The sequence below is a fragment of the Ciconia boyciana genome, chromosome 1 (genome assembly GCF_034638445.1).
Source record: "Ciconia boyciana chromosome 1, ASM3463844v1, whole genome shotgun sequence".
Lineage (NCBI taxonomy): Eukaryota > Metazoa > Chordata > Aves > Ciconiiformes > Ciconiidae > Ciconia > Ciconia boyciana.
Window position 1 is genome coordinate 26,654,311 of NC_132934.1, and position 21,399 is coordinate 26,675,709.

General features: G+C 39.8%; 1 protein-coding gene across 3 annotated transcripts; it reads right to left on the minus strand.

Moving 5' to 3' along the window:
• Positions 1 to 3,978: 3,978 nt before the first annotated feature.
• On the minus strand, positions 3,979 to 19,886 carry ING3 (inhibitor of growth family member 3). Of its 3 annotated transcripts, XM_072861177.1 has the most exons (13): positions 19,722 to 19,758; positions 19,477 to 19,548; positions 15,311 to 15,417; positions 15,024 to 15,124; positions 13,638 to 13,703; positions 12,331 to 12,427; positions 10,113 to 10,184; positions 9,710 to 9,829; positions 8,394 to 8,551; positions 7,839 to 8,029; positions 6,473 to 6,665; positions 5,512 to 5,550; positions 3,979 to 4,854 (listed from the first exon to the last, which is right to left on the minus strand). In XM_072861177.1, the coding sequence occupies exons 4-13, from the start codon at positions 15,117 to 15,119 to the stop codon at positions 4,738 to 4,740; spliced, it is 1,149 nt and encodes a 382-aa protein (XP_072717278.1). In that variant the 5' UTR covers positions 15,120 to 15,124; positions 15,311 to 15,417; positions 19,477 to 19,548; positions 19,722 to 19,758; the 3' UTR covers positions 3,979 to 4,737. The 3 variants fall into 3 exon arrangements, with proteins under 3 accessions (XP_072717278.1, XP_072717268.1, XP_072717259.1); XM_072861167.1 differs by lacking the exon at positions 15,311 to 15,417 and having other exon boundaries at positions 8,394 to 8,452; positions 19,722 to 19,886; XM_072861158.1 differs by lacking the exon at positions 15,311 to 15,417 and having other exon boundaries at positions 19,722 to 19,883.
• Positions 19,887 to 21,399: the final 1,513 nt, after the last annotated feature.

A 21,399-nucleotide genomic window follows, 5' to 3' on the forward strand; every position in this document is an offset into this window, starting at 1 on the left:
AAAAGCTGCTGCTTGTCTTCATAGAATATCACGAGTATAAAAGCAAGATATGGATTTGAAAGTGCTAGAGGAATATTACTGTAACTTGATATAGATATAATGAAGAGTGACATTTTTCTTGGTTTAGTTACCTTATTCTCAGAGCATTTTAGGCAATCCTGGGAAGAGTAACAAAACTGCAGAGACAGTGTTCCTACAGTGTGGCCTAACTTGAGTTATTCATGTATAGTCCTAAGAGAGTGTAAAAAGTCAGAGCCTTATCCCTCTTGCAATTCTGCTTCTCAGTGATTTTTAGTATGAATGCAAAACTGAACCCTCTGCTGTCAAGGTGAAGGCCACCTGCATCCTCCTTCTGTCACCTGTCACATCTATTGAACAAGAAAAGTACACAGTCCACACATTCCACCACGATGAGGTGGGAGATGAAAAAACTTGCCAAGGAAAGCCAGCTTGCAGTGGCAAGTACCTCCCTGGGGAGGGGAAACAGAAAGGGGACAACAAAGCTCAGAATTTCTACTCTTTTCTCTGTGTGGCTGAACAACATTTTGCAAAGTTCAGTAAAGACGACAAGAATGCAAATTATTTGGTGCTATTCAGAGAGACAACCTAGCAGGATTTTCAGAGCAGGAAGCATAAATGTATTTCCTCTTCCTTTTTCATTTCAGACCTAGAATAAATAAAACCTACAGCTGAGAAAAAAATGTTACTTCTTTACAATGCAAACAGACAGCACAGTTTACAAGGCAAAGACCACTTTATGTACTGTTACAGTGCTTAGCACATTGCTTCTCAGTTTGTGGTACCACAAATACCTCCTCATCCTAAAAACTCACCCAAAGGCTGGAGCATTGAGATGAAACTAAAACCAGCTGCACCGCATAGTGCCGAAGGGTCACCTAACCTAGTGTCTTGTATCAAACAGCGTCCAGCAGTGTATGCCAGAGGACTGGAGGACTGTCACAGGCATCCAGGAACAATTCCTCGGTTACGAACTCTCTTACTTCCCAGTCATCAGTCTTCAGCGAGTTTTTGATCCAGATGTGTTACTTCTGCATTTTATGCCTCCATGGGCTTTGCTTCCATTAATGTCTCAGTCACCTTTTACACCCGTGTAAGCTATATGGCCAGTTTTACAATTTAAGCATGCCTTGTGTGAAAAAATACTGCTCTTTTTTCATTTTGGACTGGCTACCTCCCTACTATTTCTTCTATCAAAAGACACACCTTTTCCACAGCACTCCTGAATTTACAGATCCCTGTTACATCCTTGCTGAGCCGCCTCTTTCCCAGCCAGAAGAGTCCCAGACAATTCAGCTGCTTCTCAGATGTGTTGTCATTACCCAGCTTTGACTACTTTGATCCTCCTATTTGAGCCTTTCCTAGTTTTGCTGTTTTTGCAGCAGAGCAGACCAGAATTTTACACTATGTTAAGACCTAACTGCACCATCAATTTACACAGTGTAAAACTGTTTTGTTTTATTCTTTATCTCCCACTGAGTCATTCTTAGCACTTGTCTGACCCACTGCTGAGCAATGAGCTGATGTTTCCATAGAATTACCTAGATAGCTAGCTCCAAAATCACTTTCCTACATAGCAATAGCTACTTCAGAGGCACCAGCTGCAGGTAAATTGAGAATTAAGTATAATTTTATATATTATTTTATATTTACATTATTTTAGCAAATGTTGAATTACACCTTCCATTTTATCAGACACTTGGCATCATGAGATTGTTCTAGTACTTTTAACACTTTCCATTTTTGTTATTTTTGACAACCTGAGGCAAGTGCAAACATTATGTTACTATTTACCCCTCTAACTGATCTGTTACATGTCTGCTGAGCAGCAGCGTCCTGCTGGACTCCTTTAGCAGTCTCTCCATGTTGGGAATATTGGCAATTTATTCCTTTGCTCTTTATTATTCTATTTTGCAAATAGCCTTGTAACATTAAGGGACCTCCACTCTTCAACCAGCGCATCACTGTTTTTTAAAGAAACTGTAATGAGAGACCCTATCTAAACACCTTTATGTAGACTACATCAGCCTGGTCTTGTCTACTCAGTGAAGCTTCCAAGGACCCTGCTGACCGTGAGGCACGGACTCTGCCAATATGTAACTACTCACACTACTCGCTGCTTTTGCACTGTAATCACCTGCTGAGCCTTCAGCTTCTCTCCCAGGCTTAGAAGAAAACAAAACAAAAGCATGTACAGGTTTTATTGTTCTACATCTTTCACTTATGCATTGCATTTTTTCCCACATTTTTCACTTTTGTCCATTTCTATTTTTGTAACTTAGACACAAAATACTAATGCACTGGTGAGGACAAAGGTAAGTTTTTTCCTCTTGTGAGTTCTCTAACTAGCTCCTCCATGAAAAAATAATTTATATTGTCCAGTGAAACACCAAACCAATGCTCACACTAAAAAATGGCATTTTTACTTGGATTTGCAGTCTCTGCACCATCTTAGCTATGATTACCACCAGAGTGAGGGATTCTGCTATATATGGTCTTAATTCTCAGTGGACTTACTTACTTCTTAGCCCTAGAGACTAGACATTCAGTCCAAGGGGAGTCTAGATTACCTGTTGCTTATTTAACTTCAATTCATAGCATGGCACCAGTTTCCAACAGAACAAATAATTTGTTATCTCTGTGGTCTCAATAGCCTCACTTAAAACCAGATATTCTAGTCCTCAAGTGTTTTTTTAGACTGAGATTTCCACAGAAATACATACACAGTGGGTTCAGTTCCCAGTTTTAATGGAACCTTAGTTACACTGCTCTTTGCTGTTTATTTTCACCGATTTCTATTCTTCTACCAAAGTCTATCATCCATAATCATGTTTTCCTTCTTACACATCTACTTTTACCCAGTTTATGAATTTAAAATGCCTACTTCTTTCATTTTTAAATAAAAGTTGTGACAGAAGCCTTGTTTCATTTTTGTTTAGACAAAGCCTGCATTTTCTGCACATACTCCTCTTACTAATGAGCCTAACTCTTTTTATTTCCTTGACACTATTTGCACAGTCATGCATTGAAACACTGCTTCTCTCCCTCTCTTCTGCTCCTCTGCATGAGTTTGGAAAGCTACCATGGTCATGATCTTCCAGCCTGACAGCCCAAAGAGCAACCAGTGCTAAAGTAAAATCTTCATTCCAAAGGAAAAGTATATTTTTTTAGTAGTGGAAGGAAGGAGGAAGAAGAAAAAGGGAGTAATAATCTCGTTCAGTGCTACGGCATGAAAGAGCCATAGAGAAACAACAAAAGGAAATTGTCAGGGAAAGGAAATCTACAAACCATGTCCAAAATAAGCAAGTGGGGAAAAAATATAGAAAATCTTTCCATTATATTCCTGGTCAAGGGTCTAATTTAAAGATCATTTTTCTGATCCTGTGCTACAAAACATACAACTCACAGATCCAGCCACTTAGGGGCCTGCATTTAGGCTTCCTAACACAATCGTCCCTGTTACCCGAGGGATTCTACAGCAGGATGAACTATTTCTCCCTTTCTTCTTTCCTGAACCATGTGTTGGTTTTTACATGAAAACCACTGTCCAGGAAGGAATATGGCAGCTGCAAGACACACCACAGTTTTCTTCTCCCCTTCCTATTTCCATCTGTGCCATGGAAATAGGAAGGCAATTCTGCCTGTGGATATCTCTTGACATGTTAGGGATTTTTTTTTTTTTTTTTTAACCACATCAAAACCAGAACTTTTGTGCCCATTTAAGCAGGTGCCACTGATCATCTGGAGACAGAGACAGCAAGGCAAATGATATTTCAGCATTTGCCTATATATGCATTAGTTATCCACCCACCAGAGAAATGTCCTCCTGTACAATGATCCTTCACATGGGTCATGTAAAGCAATTTCTTATGCAAACTTAGCTATATTCTTCTGAAACCATTTCAGGGACAAACCTTTTTTTGACAAAGGTACAGAAAACATTAATTTGAGGAGTTGAGGTTGTTTTATTTTAACACCTAATACAATTCAAATTTAAAGGATTACTTGCACAAAAAAATAAACACATTTGGTATAAAAATTTATCATCACTTTAACACCTTTTTTTCCTCTTATGGCCTGCGCCTTCTCTGGAGCAGAAACATATAAAGACTAATGGCACAAGTTTGTTTTATTCTACAGCATTTTTTTTGTTTTTACATACTCAAGTACCCTAGAGGACAACAGCCCGCTGTATACAAGAACCATTTTCTTCAGCCTGCTGAATTAAGTTTCATAAAGAACCAAAGCTATAAAGGCATTTTAAAAACCATTGTCTCATTTTTTTTTTCAGAAGCACTGACTTTTTGCACCATTTATATACATAGTGTTACATAACAGCTCTTGAGTACAGTACATGCAGCAGAATATACCTGTTGAATATAAAACATACATTTAAAATCCTGACATCGGAATTTTTTGAAGATTGAATAATTCTAGAATGCCCACTGCTTAGAGAAAATGGTTTGATAGTACAAATGTCTGCATATGTTGGCCACTGGAACAATCCAAGGCTCACTGGAATAGTATCTGTAGCACATCAATGTGCATAAATAATTTACTTACAATATTAAAACACGACTAGCAAAATCAATAGTTCAAGATCTTATGACTGCTATGTTAACCCTTAAGTGGCTGCAAGGAAGTGTGGTGGGGGTTCCTCCCCCTCCCAAGTCCTCTATAAAACCTTTAGTATGTAACTTGTTTTCCAGATGAAGAAACTTATTTATGTCTACTGCCTCGTCTCTTCATTGCAGCTGTACATTGTGGACAATACCATTTCCCTTTCGGTGCTTCTGTCAGTCCAACACATCCATAGTGGAACCACTCAATAGGGCACTACAAAAACAGAGTTAAAGAGAGGGTTTGGGATTTTGGTTTTTTGCAGAACACCTATCACAAATACAATTCTATGAAAATGAAGCATGAGTAAAAAGCATAGATTCTGCTTTTCACATGAAGTCACGGGACAAAGCGAGAAAAGAGGAGGATCACAGTCCCTAACATACACTCAATAGACTAAGAAAAGCAATAAAAATTCTAGAAGTCATATATGGACTCACATAACAGAGCAAAAGAAATACGCTGTGCTTCCCAATACTTAGTTTGACAACACTAAGTGAAACAAAAGTAATCTCATCACTCACTCCTGTTTAAATACAGTATCTCAGGAAGTACATGATTACTTTCAACTGTTCTTTTAAAACTTCTTTTTTTTGAAGGGGACAATTGATATTAGTAGTGACATAGCTAAAAGTTCCCAGAAATAAAGGGCATTTTAAAGATGCCAAACCTTCCCAGGAAAGGGTGAAGCCTTCTAAAAGAACCTGAACTGTGCGGACAGATGAGGAGAAGTTTCTTGAAGAAAGGTTCAACTCATATGCACATTACTCTAAAAAAACTCTACTTTAAAACCAACTCTAAAGAAGAGTAACTCCTGCAAGCAACAGTTACATGCACAAGCATCTCATGAACCTTTTGAACTTTGTTACTTACATCTTGGTTATCACAGCCTACCATTTCACCATAGGACACCTAGTAAATAAGAAAAAAAACCCTTATTAATAATTGTAGTACTAATTAAAAGCAAACAACATTTTCAAAGGGCTAAAGTTCAAGTTTCTTCCTCTGAGGAGCTCTTCCATTAACAGCAGCAACAATATTTTGATTTTTCTTTTGTTACACAACCCAAAGAACATGTTCACAGCAAACAGATTTTCAAAAAATTTTCATGAAAAAAAAAAAGATACTTCTGCATATTTCAGGTTGGATAAAAGAGGTCAGCATTCAAAACCTGAACGAAGCACATTTTGGTCTAAACAACAGTGCTCAGCACATTATCAGACCAGTTTTCAAGATTATATTGATGTCTGGCATTTCCCTTGCATACATGACAATTTCAAGCACTTTATTTGAAACAATCAAATACTTTCAAGAGAATTACAGAATTCTATAAACTCTAAAATAAAGCCAACACTCTTAAAAATGTTTAAAATAAGAACAGGCATTTTTAAATAAAAGTTTCTCATGTTGTCATTCAGTCTCTCAAGCTTCCGGATAGCTTTTACAAAACTAGTTTTTTGTTTCATTGTTGTGGTTCTTTGGTTTGTGGGGTTTTTGGTTTTGTTTTTTTAAAGGAAAGTAGGAGAGACCAGGCAAATTCCTTACTAACTTAAAATTTTAACTAAATTTGCGGTGAACCTGTTCAATTTTTAATTTAATAATTCCTGAAGTCTTCATTAAAAGATTTAAAACTCTCCAGGTATGTCACATCACTGGAAAACTTGCTTGTTTTTAGCTTCAACAGCTGAGTTCTTTATTCACATCACTAGTAAGTAAATGAAAACAGATCAGAATTTCAAGACTGCAAATAGAATGTTTTTAAATTAGCAATCAGAGAAGGAACTACAGAGAAATAGCAGCTCTAGTTATATTTCCAGTTGGAAGCCATCCTTACCTGATTACAAATGCAGTAACGTGGCTCATTTGGATCATAGGTCCAGTCAACCTGGCTATTAGAATCAGACTCTGGTATTACTGCTGTTTGCTGAGACAGTTCTTGTGCCAGTGCAGATGAAGAAGAACATGATGACAGAGACGAAGAAGAGGAAGATGATGAGGACTGCTGACTTGAGGATTTGTTGTTGTTTCTAAAAAAACCCAAAAAAACAAACAAACAAAAAAGCATACCATAAGTTAAATTCATTTCCTGCCAAGTAAAAGGATCACAAAACAAGTACTTGGTTGACTCTGAAATACTGCAGTATGTAAATCCCAAAGCATCATTCCCTAACAGATTTCATTCAACAATTGCAAGAACTGAAATGGACACATTGATGCTCTTTGGAAAAGGAAACGAGTCTTACCAGCTTACAAGTGCAAGACAGGCTATTCTAATAAATGGAATTTAACGGCTTTAAAATGCCAAATGGCTTTAATCAATATTTTTCTTCACAAAATTTTCCATCAACAGCCTTGGTGTAAAGTCCCCCCATAAAACTTATGTTACCAATAAAACAGGAATTTACATATAAATAATGTCATATGTCATGTAGAATAGATAGCTGTGTTTTGAAGATGACTGATTTTATGTTAATCTCCACTCAAGCATCACCAATCACTCCACAGGAACAGTGCCAGAATACAAATTCTATGCTTTTGCTTATAGGTCGGATCTGGCACCCACAATATGCATAGATGAAAAATGGTTCTAAGACAAAATTATTAACTGAGCTGTGAACAAACACAAATTTGTATGAAGAAAAACATACAAGTCAGTTTAAAAGGATGGGCATTCTGAGGCAAACTCTTTCAAGTACAACTTGGGATTGCTGTCAATGTGTTGTGATGTTGTGTTGTTTAAAATGCTTTTAAATTTCATTTTAATCAGAAATAAAATTAATTCTGTTTCCTGTCCTACAAGGTCAGCCATCAGAAAGCGTTGTGATTATTTGTGAAGTGGCACAAAGCAGATCTCCAGATTATTTCAAAATGATCTACAAAAGCATAGTAATTCCCAACATTTGCCGTTAGGCCACATCTCTCTAGAACACAGAAAAATAAGGGAAGAAACTAGACTATATCACAGATAAAAAAGTAAATCAAGTCATTTATTTAAAACCTTGGAGTGAGTATGCTTAAAGAAAAAAAAGTGAGAGGACAAGAAGAAAGCCCTGAACAAAAAAAGAACAGCAGGCAAGAACTACCTTCTGCTGATCCCCCTCCCAGAAATATGAAGTATTTCTAATATGGCCCGTGACCTTTAAAAGAAAGCTTAGCTGTCTTAAAAGCTATAATTGCAGTCAACAAGTAAGAAAACCTACTTGCTTTTTCTGCCACTTCGTGAATCTGTGGTTGATGAACTTAATGTCTGTGTTAATGTAGATGCCAGAGCTGATGATGAATATCCAGTTGAATCTCTGGATAAAGAAAATTCTCTTCCAAGCTGAAAATCATTGTTCTTAAATGCTTCATAGCTGGCTTTTAGACTGGATGTTCGTCTTCCTTCCTTCATCTAAAAGGAATACTGATATTGTATTAGATTACACAGTAGAGCTCTTACAGAAAACATACTAGGCTGCTAACTGCTAATTATTTGCACAGGTTCATTAGTTACCCTGTTAACAAAATGATGTATAGTAAGTGCTAAAAAAGGTGTAAGAATATCCCACAGGAAAAGCTCGAAAACAAGCTGTCCCTTTATGTAAGTTTTACAGGATGAAACTGTAGCACATAAACAAAAATGATAATATGAGAACTGAATCACATCCGCTGAAAGTGATCATGGGAATTCAGATTAAAAAAAAAGAAAAAAAATCACTAGTCTTTCTTCTTAATCAATAGCGGATGGCAGAATGACAAGAATGTTTTGACGTTACCTGCGCCGTGGCTTGCACTGCTTGAGCTGCTGCCATGGTAATTGCACCGGCCCCGGATCCTGAAGATAATGAGCCCAGGTTATATGATGCCAATGGTTGAGAAGAGTTTGTATTGTATGCATTGTTTGAAGAGGATGATGAATTACTGTTTCGACACCCTTGATGAACAGAACACATTTATGAAATTCAAAATGAAACTAAATTCCTTTGCATTTTAAGAAGAGTTACATATGACAACCAGTGAAAGAGCAGGAACTCCGTTTATGCATCAGAGCAGTCTGATCATTTGGAAAAAAGTTTTAAAAGTCATTTGACACAGCCAGTATTGGCTTAAGAAAAAAGAAGTCTGTTCCCCACCTATCCTCATGTGCAAGGAGTCCTTTCAGAAAGACAGTCCTCCCTATCATATTCGGCTATCAAAGAACAGATGCAGCTGCTATGTCTATATAAACCCAATCTCCGTTGAAATGATGCTGACTACTGTAACCATCAAGAAGAGAGTAAGAATTTGACTGTACACCTATACTGTTTCTGATGTAAAACTTTTAACAATCTTAATTCTAAAAACTACAAATCACAGTTTTAATGCAACACATTTCCATGGCCATCTACAGACCGATAGCTGCTCAAACATAGTTACATTTTATTTGCCATCTCATGTGAAGTTCCTTCGAAACAAAAGTAAAATGGATATGAGGAAGACTACTTAAAACTAATGAACAGCACTAAATTCCAAAACGTAAGGTAGTTTACCTACTATAACCTCTCATAATCTTTTATTTTCAGAACAGAAACTATGAAACACCCTAATTTTGAAAATGGGCAGAAAGTTGTAGGGGTTTTTTTTATTCACTACTCAAAAAGACTTCTCACCTCTTTTGAAATAGACAACACATGAAAGAATTTCATTTTATTGTAGCCGAACGCCACATCAGACCATCCCTTACAAAAAAGTGTGAAAATTCTTTTCCCTTACTTTGGAAATTGTCGCATGCATTTCTTTTTTCCAAAATAATAATACATTGATCTCTTATATTTCTACTACTAGGTGCATGACACTGTACTGTTATCTTCTCCCAAGCAGTGTAAATACAAAGAAACAGCTAACATGCAGCTGTTGAATGACAACAAAGTTGATGCACTCCATGGACAACACAGATGAGTAACAATGCCTGCAATTTCTCATGTTTCAAGTGACTGAAAATCCCAGAGGAAAGGGTATGAGCCTCTGATTTCAAAAGACAATTAACTCAAATATAATCAGGTTTCTCTTCCTCCGATTAAAAAGCAGTAAAATGCAAGACAATTAAGATTACCTGGTGTATTTTCTTTAGAAGCATCTGAAGTCAGGGTAGATAGAAGAGCTTCAGATTTAAACTTCTTTTCAGGAACATGATCTGTTGTACTATGGTGAGAAGATGGATTGTGTTTCCTTTCTAAATGAAACAAATGAAGGGAACTTAAATGCAAAACCTTTTCAGCCTGGAAGTCAGCTAGAGATAATAAAACAGCACTTTCAACTAATTCCCACTAGCAAAACCTTATTATTTCATTCTTGCACTTCTTCTGAATAGATATTATTATCATTGCATTATGCCTTTTTTCCTCCCAATGTTTGGAGAAAAAGAAAAAAGTTCCAAACATTTTTTTCCTAATACTACTCAATAAAAAATAAAGAAACATAAAAAGTGGACATGTTTTTAAGCCTCAAATACTTACTCTCTACTGGAGTGTGAGAATGGGCATGATGGTTATTCACAGGCTGTGATGGTGTATCCAGCTCCAGAGACCCTAAGATGGAGGTAAAAAGGATACAAAAATTTCAGTGATCATTGGCATGGTTTTGACTTTTAGATACTAAATGAATCTTTATAATATCAACCAAATCACTATGCAGTTATATTTATTTTAATCAGAAGTATTTTTGCTAGAGTTGAAACTCTTCCTGTAGTACAACCAGGAGGCAGTGAGAAGAACAGTTTTAAAATAAAAATTGGTGACTGCTGCTGTTCAACTGTTGAAATCAAGAAGTTAAAATCAAGGCCAGTAAGGAGAACAAACAACAACATTGCCCTCAACATGCCACTTATTCAAATGAGCTGCATACAAGCCAGTGACAGTTGGAGAATGCTGCACCAAAAGTACTGACAATCTACACCAATATGGATTGAAAAGAAGATTGTAACAGGTAAACTGTATTAACGAGGCACCTTGTCCAACTGAGTCCATCTTGTCACATTGAGTCAGAACACAAAAGCACTAGCAACGTCTTTCAAGATGATCTAACATTCAACAGGAAGGGCTTCAGATCATTATCCAAATTATCTTAACATTCAAAATACACAGAGCAGCAATGCAAAGAAGAGAGAGGGAAAAAAAAGAAAAAGAAAAAGAAAAAAGGAGGGGGACGGGACAAATGCAAGTCTCTGTCCAAGAATAACATTTATTGTAATATGAGGCTAAATTATCGCAGCATAGGAGAGACTTTGACCACAAACTTCCATTAGAACAATATATAACAGTTTGTGTATCAATCTTTGGCAAAAAGATTTTGAACTAGCTGCAATACCTACCAACTTACATTTATACAGAAGACAATTCAAGAAAGTAATTCACATTCATTTTTCAAAACCTGTAGCTTCAACATTTCTTTGCCTCTTTCTTTTTCAGTGCTTTCAAAACGTACACGAGTGTATTGCAAAAGTTTAAAGAAAATTATTCTAGAAGAGGTTCAAAGCATAAGGAGATCATTTGGCTGAGCTAACTTTAATCGTGTTACAAACTAGTCCAAAGGCTGCCCTCTGGCGGAACTTCAACAATATGTACTTACTCTGAAAGCTAAAAATGTTAAGAGGCTTCTACTTCTCACTTTATTAAAAAAAAACACCTTAAAGATGCAACATGCAGCCTGGAACATTTCTATTTTGAAATGCACCTACTTCACCAAACCCATAGCTCAACTGAAGGTAGTATCACATTTTAGAACTGCAGCTGGGATTCCAACTAAAATAAACTAGTCCTTTTCTGTAGTTGCTAGTTCATTAAAAGCACTTACTTTGCAGTTTTCTTTTTGTGCCTGTTATTTGTAACAGCAGTTACAAACAAAATATCCAACAAACTCCCAGCTTTTATGACAAAGCCACACAAAGTTCAAAGAAAGAATATTCCTAATCTCCTCAAGTGATTTAGGTTACTTTTCACTGTCCTTGGGTATGAAGAACAGTCACTGCCTCTTAGCTCTATAATCATAGTAGTTGAACCAACTTTGAAATTTATCATAATCACATTTGAACCTGATGTCTAAATACTGATGCGTACAGAAAGGCCAGATTCTTCTACACCAAGTTGGCCAAAAAGCTGTCACATTACAGTTCAGTTCACATTCTGAATACTAGCATTGCTGTATTCGTTAGGCATGCAGGTTTCCTACCCAAAATGCTTCTCCCTCACCACCCCATTACAAAACAGCCATTCTCTCCCCTTTAAAAAAAGAAAACCACCGAATACCTAACTTCACTTGACATTCCACAGCTGTAACTAAAATAAGGACCCTCCTCGATTTGGTGGCAATCAATTCAAGTAAGAAACTGTACACTTTCAACTGGGTAGGTGGCAAGCTTAGGCTGAAGTACTTGTCTGAATACCTACAGTCATTAAAAACAGATTTAAAGAATTCTGTACCTTACTAGCAATTCACTAGTGCAACAGTTGTGTGAAAAAAACTATTCTATTTATGCAGTTGTATTTTGACTTCACTGGTAAAAACTGAGGTTGAAACTTAAATTTGAGAATCACTGTCTGATGAAAAGTATGCAGGTCAAAACACGATTTTGGAACAAGTGGAAGTACTGCAGGCCACTGACAAGTTTATGATAATTTAATTTTGCAAACTGGCAGAAAATCTGTCAAGTTCTTAAAGAAAATCAAGCATACTTACTTCTCTCTAATATTTCCGTAATTCCAGCATTATCTGCTTCAAGTTCCATTTTAAATTTAGCGAGTTCCTGGTCCAATTTTCTCAAATGACGGTCTACCTGTTTTTGAGATAAAGCAACAATACATAGCATCCAGTTCTGGAACATGAATATCTACACCCTTAATCTCAGGCTTGCTAAATACTTCCTTTCCAGCAATTCTCTGCTGTGCAGCACTAAGTAGATATAAAAACGCACAGAAGCGTAACTTCTCAGTCACCTACATTTCCCTAACTCAGCAGAGATACTAGAATTAACACCAAAACAGCCCTGTTGCTCAGTCAATCACAGGATACAATAAGGCTGCATATTGGCTCAGCAGCTAGAAGCCCTCCTCTTACTGTAGGCAATGTTCCAAGACATAACGTTAAGTGTTTCTTTTGAGAAAAAAGATTAAGAGTGGGGGTGTTGTGAGTATGGGTATAGAAAGGGGAAGAGAAAGAATAGTACATGACATGCACTTAGGAAGAGGTTGGGCTGCATGGGGAAATTGCAAGTTTACTGAATTGCAATTTGCATGCCACTATACACATCGGTAAGCTTAAGTACTAAGTAAAAGGGTCTCTCAACTGAAAATGTAGAGACTCCTGTACATTTGAGTAAAGTATGACATGCTCTTGGGTATTGAAAATTACCTTAAAAATTAAAGGTAAAATTTAGACTTAATATCATGGAAAGAAACACTATGTTCCAAATGCTTTCTTCATCTGCAGTCAAACAGCAGAATACTGCACCTATCTCTAAACTACTAAAAATTGAACAGGTTTTTGGCGTTACCAGCTAACCAAAAGAGAGGGAGTAAGTTCCAACTTTTGGAACTAACTTTTGGTTAGCTGAAGTGGAACTAAAGCAGACAAGAAATATATGTTTTATGTCTACTATATTTCAGTGCAGTCTGACTTGCAGGTTCTGTTCTCTGAGAAAATGTGAAATAAATATACTTAAAATTCAAAATCCACATGCTACAAGGAAAAGTAACTTGCTCGTGGTCTCTTTTCAGAAAAAAATAACTAAGACAAAATCAACATGCATAAAAACTTTAGGATTTCTAAAATAATTTCTGTATGTTTTGTACTTAAGTGACACTTACTAGCCAAAGCAACAAAATTCTTAAAAGTCAATAAAATATTAAACATTTCTTTCACCAGCAAAAATATCTGTATGTAGCTAACACAACAGTACAGGTAGCACAGCTGTAGTGCTTAAAATGTTTAAGAACTCCTTTGAGCATAAATTTTGGTAATTCGCCACAAGCCTTCTGTCCACTTACCAAATCATATATTTGATTAGCCAGTTGCACTTTTTCATCTGCATCTTCCAAAGCCTTATAATAATCCTGTTATAGAGAGAAATTTTTTTAAAATTATGAATGTAACTGAATTAATTTCAGTCATTTTAAGCTATTGTTATCCAGCACAAAATGTAAGTTAAAAGGAGAATTTCAAGTCAGTTTTCAGAAAGACTGTGAAACTCTGCTGTAAACAATAATCAGCTAAGTTTTAGATGAGAGATGTACTACGTATCATTTTATTGTTTGTGCCTTAGAAAAAGCCAAACTATAAGATGCACACACTTCTTCCTACAGTGATGTTTAGATTTCCGCAAGAAATGCTGCAAGAATAGAAACAGTCTTGGATTTATTTTATATTACACAGCATAAGGTTATGGACTCAAAATGAGATTATGTCTTTGACTTTGTATGGATCTTTAGGACCATTGCAGATACTACTGCCCTTCAAAATGATGCTAAACAGTACTGTGAGGGGAGGCCTCTCCAGCACTGTAGTTAAATAGAGATAATGATGTATATAGTTTAAAGTATTTTAAAATACATTTATATAACTCGTGTATTATAAAATAATTTGACTAAAGCAATTCAATTTTAAAATCTGCTCTAATGAAAATCCAGAGACAAAACTTTTCTTTTTAAATTATGTTTACACATGTTTTTACTCTAGAATTAAACAGGTTTAAGTGCCTTTTTATTCTCGATTTCCATTGAAGAGTATCTTGCTTAGGCAAAAACTACTTGCAAATTTCGTCCAACTAAAGTCAAAAGCAAATTTTTCATTTACTCTAGTGAAGTCAGAGCTTTGACTTTTTCTTTTTTTTAAATATAGAAATCTATTTGTACTAATTAAGGAAAAGAAACCCCTTGGCCAAATCAGGGGCTGAAGTAGCAAGTGTAGAAGACTAGGAAGGAGTTTCTCCTGACAAAATGATGGACTACCTTGCTAACAATACCGCCACCAATGCCTGAGTGTTGAAGGATAGAACAAAACACATCCATCTTCTTATTCCTCCCTCCCTAAAGCTACATATAGCATATGTATACCATATACATAACATATACTTCATGTCACACAAGCAGAAACAAAAAGTCTGAGCTCCAAATTTAGTACCTGGTTTCCTCATGATTTCAGGATCATAATTTTTAAAATGCTAGCAAATACTGGGTAAAACTTGAGAGAAATGCTTGATCAAAGAAACCTTTCAGTCATTTTTCTGCTCCTAGGTAGTTCTATCCATCTCTGTGAAAGCCCAAGGGAAGTCATAGTTCTGACCGCTTAAGTCTCCATCAATCATAAGCTATTTTTTCCAAAGGTTATCTTTGTTTGCAAAAGAAAAATGTGACCCACTCCTGTGATATCCTTACTTTTTTGATTGATGTCATTTGTTCTTCTCTCCATTCAGGTTTGTTTTTCTTTGCATTCATAAAAAATTCATTTACCCTCTGCTCAAGCTGATCCATTGCATCTGTAGCACAGGAAAAGATTAAGATAAATGTTATCTTCTTATGTATATAAACATCATGAAATAAGGCGATTTTTTTTCTTAAAAAAAGTTGACAGGACTGAGGTGCAAACTATTAGAGAGGAAAAAAAAAACAAAAAAACAAAAAAACCAACCAAGTGACAGTGGACAGAGGAGGGAAATATTTACCTTCATTTCCAAGAAGCAGAATTGCATTCTGGTAGGATTCTCATCAAGGTTCTTGTGCTCTCCAGCATGGGACAGGCAGGACTCCAAGTTCTAAAGGTTTTTTGTCCCTAAGAGCAGTGGTAGTGACTTAAAGCACGACCCAAACTCCTCACCCAGGGCTCTAGACTGCTGACTTTGGAACATTCTAGCCAGTTACAAACTGAGCAGGAAACAAAATGTTCTCCTAAGAGAAACAGTCAAATACAAAACCAAATAATTGAAAAAATTAGTGCCTCAAAAAGGTAGAGAAACTGAAGAGTCATGTCACTGCCTTTAAGTCAAGGCCCTCTCTATAGTATGCTAGGAAGGGTGAGAGCAAATTGAAAGCACTCACAAAGTTATTCCCCCCACCCCCACAGGGTAGCACTAAGGGGTAAATGCACTGATGAAATATTATTTGGACAGGATTCTCACTTACATGAAGTTGAGAAATATCGTAAGGAAAAAAAATATGGACACCAATTCTCTAACATTAACTATCATAAGAAAGGAAAATGTCAACTACAAATTATTTGTTTTGTTGTTTACTGAGACAGGAACAGGGATTCCCCTCCCTTTCCCTCCACCCTCCTTCAAAAAAAAAAAAAAAAGTACTGAGTTTACTATTTCAACAGCTGGACACTTGTGCATGCAACAGCTTGCATATCTCCAAAAACATGCAGCTGCCTCAGTCAAACTAGGTTTGACAGCCTTGCTAGTCTCAGGATAGATGATAGTACTGAAAAGTTTTTCACAGCACTCTCAGCGATACTGTCCAGATAGCAGTTTCAAATTAAACGTGACAATGCACCAACTACCTACAGACTTCAGGCTCTGGGTGTAAAACACTTAAGATACTTTCCAGAAACCACCATTAAAACTGGATCACATGATGGCCATTATCTCTTAAAAAAAAAAAGTTAATTAACTAGTTCAAGGAACTCATGAATCCCCAAGTATGATTAACTCTTCAAATCCAATGAAGCCCAAAGGTTTTCTCACTCTGTGAAAATTCACAACTAGAACTAACTGTTCATGTAAATAATCAAAAATAATTCATACTAAATGATCAAAAACATTCATTGATTTTCCCTAAACTGGGAACGCCCAGCATCAAAACCAACACGAACCTAGCAACTGACCGGACAGAGAGCAATTAATCCCATGCCAGAACAGTTGTGACATAGGCTCATATCAACTTTAATTAGACCCAGACAAACAAAGTAGTCAAACAATTTCGGTGTAAAACAGGTTAAAGATGGGAGAATCTGTACAATGAGCATTTTCCACTTGCACTGTGTTATTCAGGGAGAAGATTAAGAAGCCTGAGCAGCAAGCAAGCAGCACACACTTTATGTGGAGGCTGTTAAAAGCTTTGTTCTTTAACCAAATGACTATAATTTGGTCCATAAAGCCAACAGACAAAATGTTCTATCTGTCTCCTATTCCCAGGGTGCAAACAGCTAGGTGATAATTACTCTAATGGCTCCACAGACATGAAAAGGGAAAAAAAAAAAATCTTCCCTCTTTACTCTTTATTGAGGACACATATCAGCCTGTGTGAAACTGCATAAGGGAAAACTTCCACAGAAACTTGGTCTCTCCTGAAAGGGCAGAAACGGCAAAGGGGAACACAGGTCAGATCTATTAAATGATATGAAAAATTCTCTCTGGTACACTGAAGTTCTTTCACCTTTTCTCCCCCTCTACCTTTTTAATCCAACTGTGATACTATATTCTGAGATACTAATTTCTTAGATCCGATTTCCCAAGAGAGTTGCCAGAAATTCTATTAGAAGAGAGGTCTTTTTCCAGAGCTTGACATTTTACCATGGAGGCCTGATAATCCATGATTTGAACTTAAACAGAGAAACACATTTTATGCTCCATGTGGAGCTCAGTTAAAGCTCAAAAGTCAAGTCACAACTCAGACGGTCTTCAAATTTCCCACAGCAGCCTTATCAGGACGTACAGCAGGTACAGCTGGTTTATTATTTCTTCCAACAACAAACAGCAGCAGCTGCCCCATTAGAAATCCATGTGGTCCAAACAGGACAGAATATAAAGTCAACATTGACTCTAAAACACAGCAGCACAGTTATCTCTGAATTACAATTCATGCAGGTTTCTGGGACAGCATCACTCATCAAAGTACTGTTTTCAATTACTTCAGAGACACTGAATCTTCACAGCAAGTCACTATGTCACCGCATGAGAACAACCTCCAGGTTTGCACGTAGTATTCATCAGCGGGCAGTTTGGCAACTGATGTTGAAGAGATGCTAGTCCAGAAGTTTCGTAAATGCCTTTGGATGCTTTGTCACTCATTGTGCAAGAATTACAGAAGTACCAAGGTCCAGGAGAATTTTTCTCTGGGCCTAAGGCTGATCTTAGTATACAATATTCACTGTTATTTGCTACTTCCAGTAATACAATACGGAGTGTTATTTGCCACTTCCAGTTAAAGCAGAGGAAATTACACTACTGCAACCTTGGCAGCGCTACTCGGCTCAGTTCTGAAACAAACTTCAAAAAACCTACTAGCTTCTTTGCCTCCCTACTAAATAGAAGTAAAATTTGTGAACTTACTCAGAACTACCTAAGTCAGCGAGGTGCTCACTCACTCTCCTGGTGCTCCCTAGCGATAGTTACTTCAGAGGTGTTATCTCCCATAAGGAGCCATTGCTCTGTTCCCACAACTTTAATCGCTGAACCCAAGACAGCACTTAGGCCATAGTATACAAAGAAATCCCATAGCCAGTTCAACATGTGTCAATAAAGTCCATTAAATGGACCTGCTGGTCCACTAAAGTAAATATCCAAGGGAAAGCCTGAGACCTCACTTCAAAGTATTATAGGTTAAACTATTGTTTTTGAGAACTGTGCTCCCACATAGTGTTGCATTTTGTATTCCTGTATGGCATTCACTTTTAATTTCAACCCTTGCTCTTTCTGTCATTCTTCTTTACAATAGTCCGACCCTTCTGTATTGATGATTCCTCTTATCTTTTGTGCAATAAGAGTTTCATTAACAAAGACCTTTACATCACAGTTAGAGATGAACATATTAATTGTGCGTTAAATGACAGCAACACCTAACAGGGCACCTAAGTCCCAGATGAGATTGCATTAGAAAACATGAAAAGGCAATGCATCCTGAAAACAGCGTAAAGCAGTGTATTGTATCAGGATACAAGCAGAGATATACAAAGTGATCTACAAAGAAACCTAAAGCAGACTGTGTATCTGGTTACGTGTCAGCTAGGGTGCAAGAGGCTAAGCAAAAAGTGCCTTCACATACGCTATTATGAGGGGAGCTGGCTGGAAAGTTTCAGAGACAGCGTGCCGCTACCTGCTGAAGGAGTGGGACATAACTCCTGTTCCAAACCACCATCACTGCTCTTAGGGATCAAAAATCTAAAGAGTTTGGGACGTGCCACCGAAAATGCCTTTGGGAGCAGCACAAGCCCAGGAGCGAAACTCCTGTAAGATCCTCCTTGCGCCGAGACTCAACTGCGGGCCACAGGCAGGGGCCGGGGCCGGGGCAGGCCCGGAGCGGGCAGGCGGGCGGCTCGGCGGGGCCGCGGCTCGGCGCCGCTCGCTGACACAGCGCCAGGCGAGCGCGCCCCGCCCCTCGCTGCGTCCCGGCGGCTCCCGGCGCGGCGCCGGGCCTCCGCAGCGCCGCCTCCCGCAGCCGCACCAGCGCCCGCCGCCCCGCCGGAGACGACGCCAGGCGCCCGGTGCCGACGAGACGCGCCCGGCCCCGCGGCTCGTCCCCCCCCCCCCCCCGCACCGCCCCGGAGCGGCGCTGCCGGCGAGCCGGGGCGCAGGGCGGGGAAGGGGCGCGATCGCGCCGGGCCAGCGCGCGGGTCGGCGGCGGGGAGCGGAGCAGAGCTGCCCGCGCAGGCCGGAGCGCCCCGGCGGCGGCGCCGCTTCGCCTGCTCCTTCCCTCCTCTGCCTTCCCTTCCCCTCCCTCCTGCCCACACCGCGGGCCCGCGCCCTGCGGCGGGGCGCGGCGATCGAGGCGGTGCCCGCGGCCGCCCCCCGCTGGCGGGGCGGGGCGGGGCGCGGCGGGCGCTGGGGCGCGGGGAGGGGAGGGGAGGGGAGGGAGGGGGCGGGCAGAGGCGGAGGGGGCGGGACTCACGTACTCTGCACCTGCAGGTCCATCTCGCGCATCTCGGTGAACCTGTCGCGCAGATCCATGGGAAGCTGCTCGATCACTGCGGGGACACGAGGGGCGGGGGAGCGGGGAGAGAAGGGAGGGGGAAGCCAGTCAGTCAGTCACTCGCCGCCGTGGGGGAGGGGGGCGCCGCCTCATCGCCGCGGCTCCCCCCCGGCTCCCCTCCACCGGCCGTGCCCGGCCGCCCGGCACCCCCGTCCCGCACACACTCACTCTCCAGATAGTCCTCCAGATACAGCATGGCGGCGGCCGGGCCAGCGCCAAGGGGCTTCTCGCTAACGGGGGCTCGTCCCTTCCAATATGGCGCCGCCGCCAACAACACCAGCAGCTCGACTCAGCGAAAACAACATTGGCGGCTGACGGCGCTCGCTCCGGCCGCGCCGCAATTGGCTGCCCGCGCCGCTGACGCACACCGTGGCTCGCGCTTCCCCCGCGGCTTCACGGGAAATGTAGTCGGTGCGCGGGGAGGCGGCGGGATACTACGTGTCCCGCCATGCACTGCGGCGGCCGCGCCTCCCGCCGGGGTTCCGCTAGGGCTGAGGCGGCCGTGGCCGCGGGGCGCCCGGGAGGCCTTGCCCGCCGCGCAGGTGCTTCCCGGCCCTTGTCGTGTCGGCCGGTCCGGGGCCCTGGAGGCATCCCCGCCTTGCGGTAGCCGTGCTGTTTGTCTCCGGGAGCCCCCTCTCAGCCCCCGCTTTGCCAGGCAAGGTGGGGATGTGCGGCTGCCGGCCCTCCGGAGGGTCCCCCGGACCCGAGCGCAGCGCCGCAAGTCTGGCGGAGAGACGGGAAAAACCTGCAGCATTTTGATCAGACTTTATCCTTTTGGTTCTTTATCCGTTATTTTAAGTGCGCACAGGTGGTAATAGTGCATAAAAAGCATAAGAAATGACAAAACTAATGAAATTACTCTAATTTCTGTGTCTTCTCATGAGTGACCCACGGTGAAAACAGCTGCTCTCTTCAGCATACATCAGTAACACGCGTGGTAACAACGTTACAGGACACGAGAGCATGAACTTCTGGGGGCTTTAGAATTGCTGTTCAGAGCCGAAAATAAATAATTAGCAGATAGTAGTGATTGCCATCCAGTTACAATACTTTTTATTGTAATTTATTTTAAAATGTTTGGGGCTGAGGTTCTTCACGCACTTTCAATCCCCCAAATAGTTTATTTCATCACTGTTTTATCACTATCTAATGTTTATTGCTCTAACCATGGACTTATGCTTTTATCCAGATTTGGTTTTTGACTGGGGGAAGGAATTTTTAGGGCTTGCGTGATGTCAGGTGTAGGTACAGGACCATAAGAATCGCGGTAGCAGAATTCTGCCTAGCTTTCTGCCATGCTTTTTATCTCCTTTTCATGTTCTCATCTGTGCCATATGCATCGAAGCAAGGAAAGAAAGTGTGTGCTTAAGCCAAGTCCGAGTAAAAATGTGCGTGGGATGTTTTAGAGTGTCAGGACCAATGGAAAATGACAGTCTTTTCTCATGTTTTAAGTTCATATATTGTGAGTAGTTAGCTAAGGATGACTGAATTTTGGGAAATGTAGCATAAATTTTGTGTGTAGCCTTTATGAAGACTGATGTTAGCTATGTGTCGAATACATAGAGTATAGCTAAGCATTTTTTTTATTCCTGTGTCATTACAGATGGAAAAAAAGGTATAACAATATCAGTTTCGCAAAAAAAGTGCTGTGCCAAAGTGGTCACTTTCCATACTCACTCCATCATTAGGCAGTACAATAGTCTGTACTGCCAAAACAGAAATATCAACTAGTTTCGTACATACCAATGAACAGTTTTTAGCTGGTCATTAAGCTCAGTTACTATCCACCAGAAGCCTTCGTTGAAAGGATCTGTATGCTATTGCTCATACAGATCACTCTTTACGG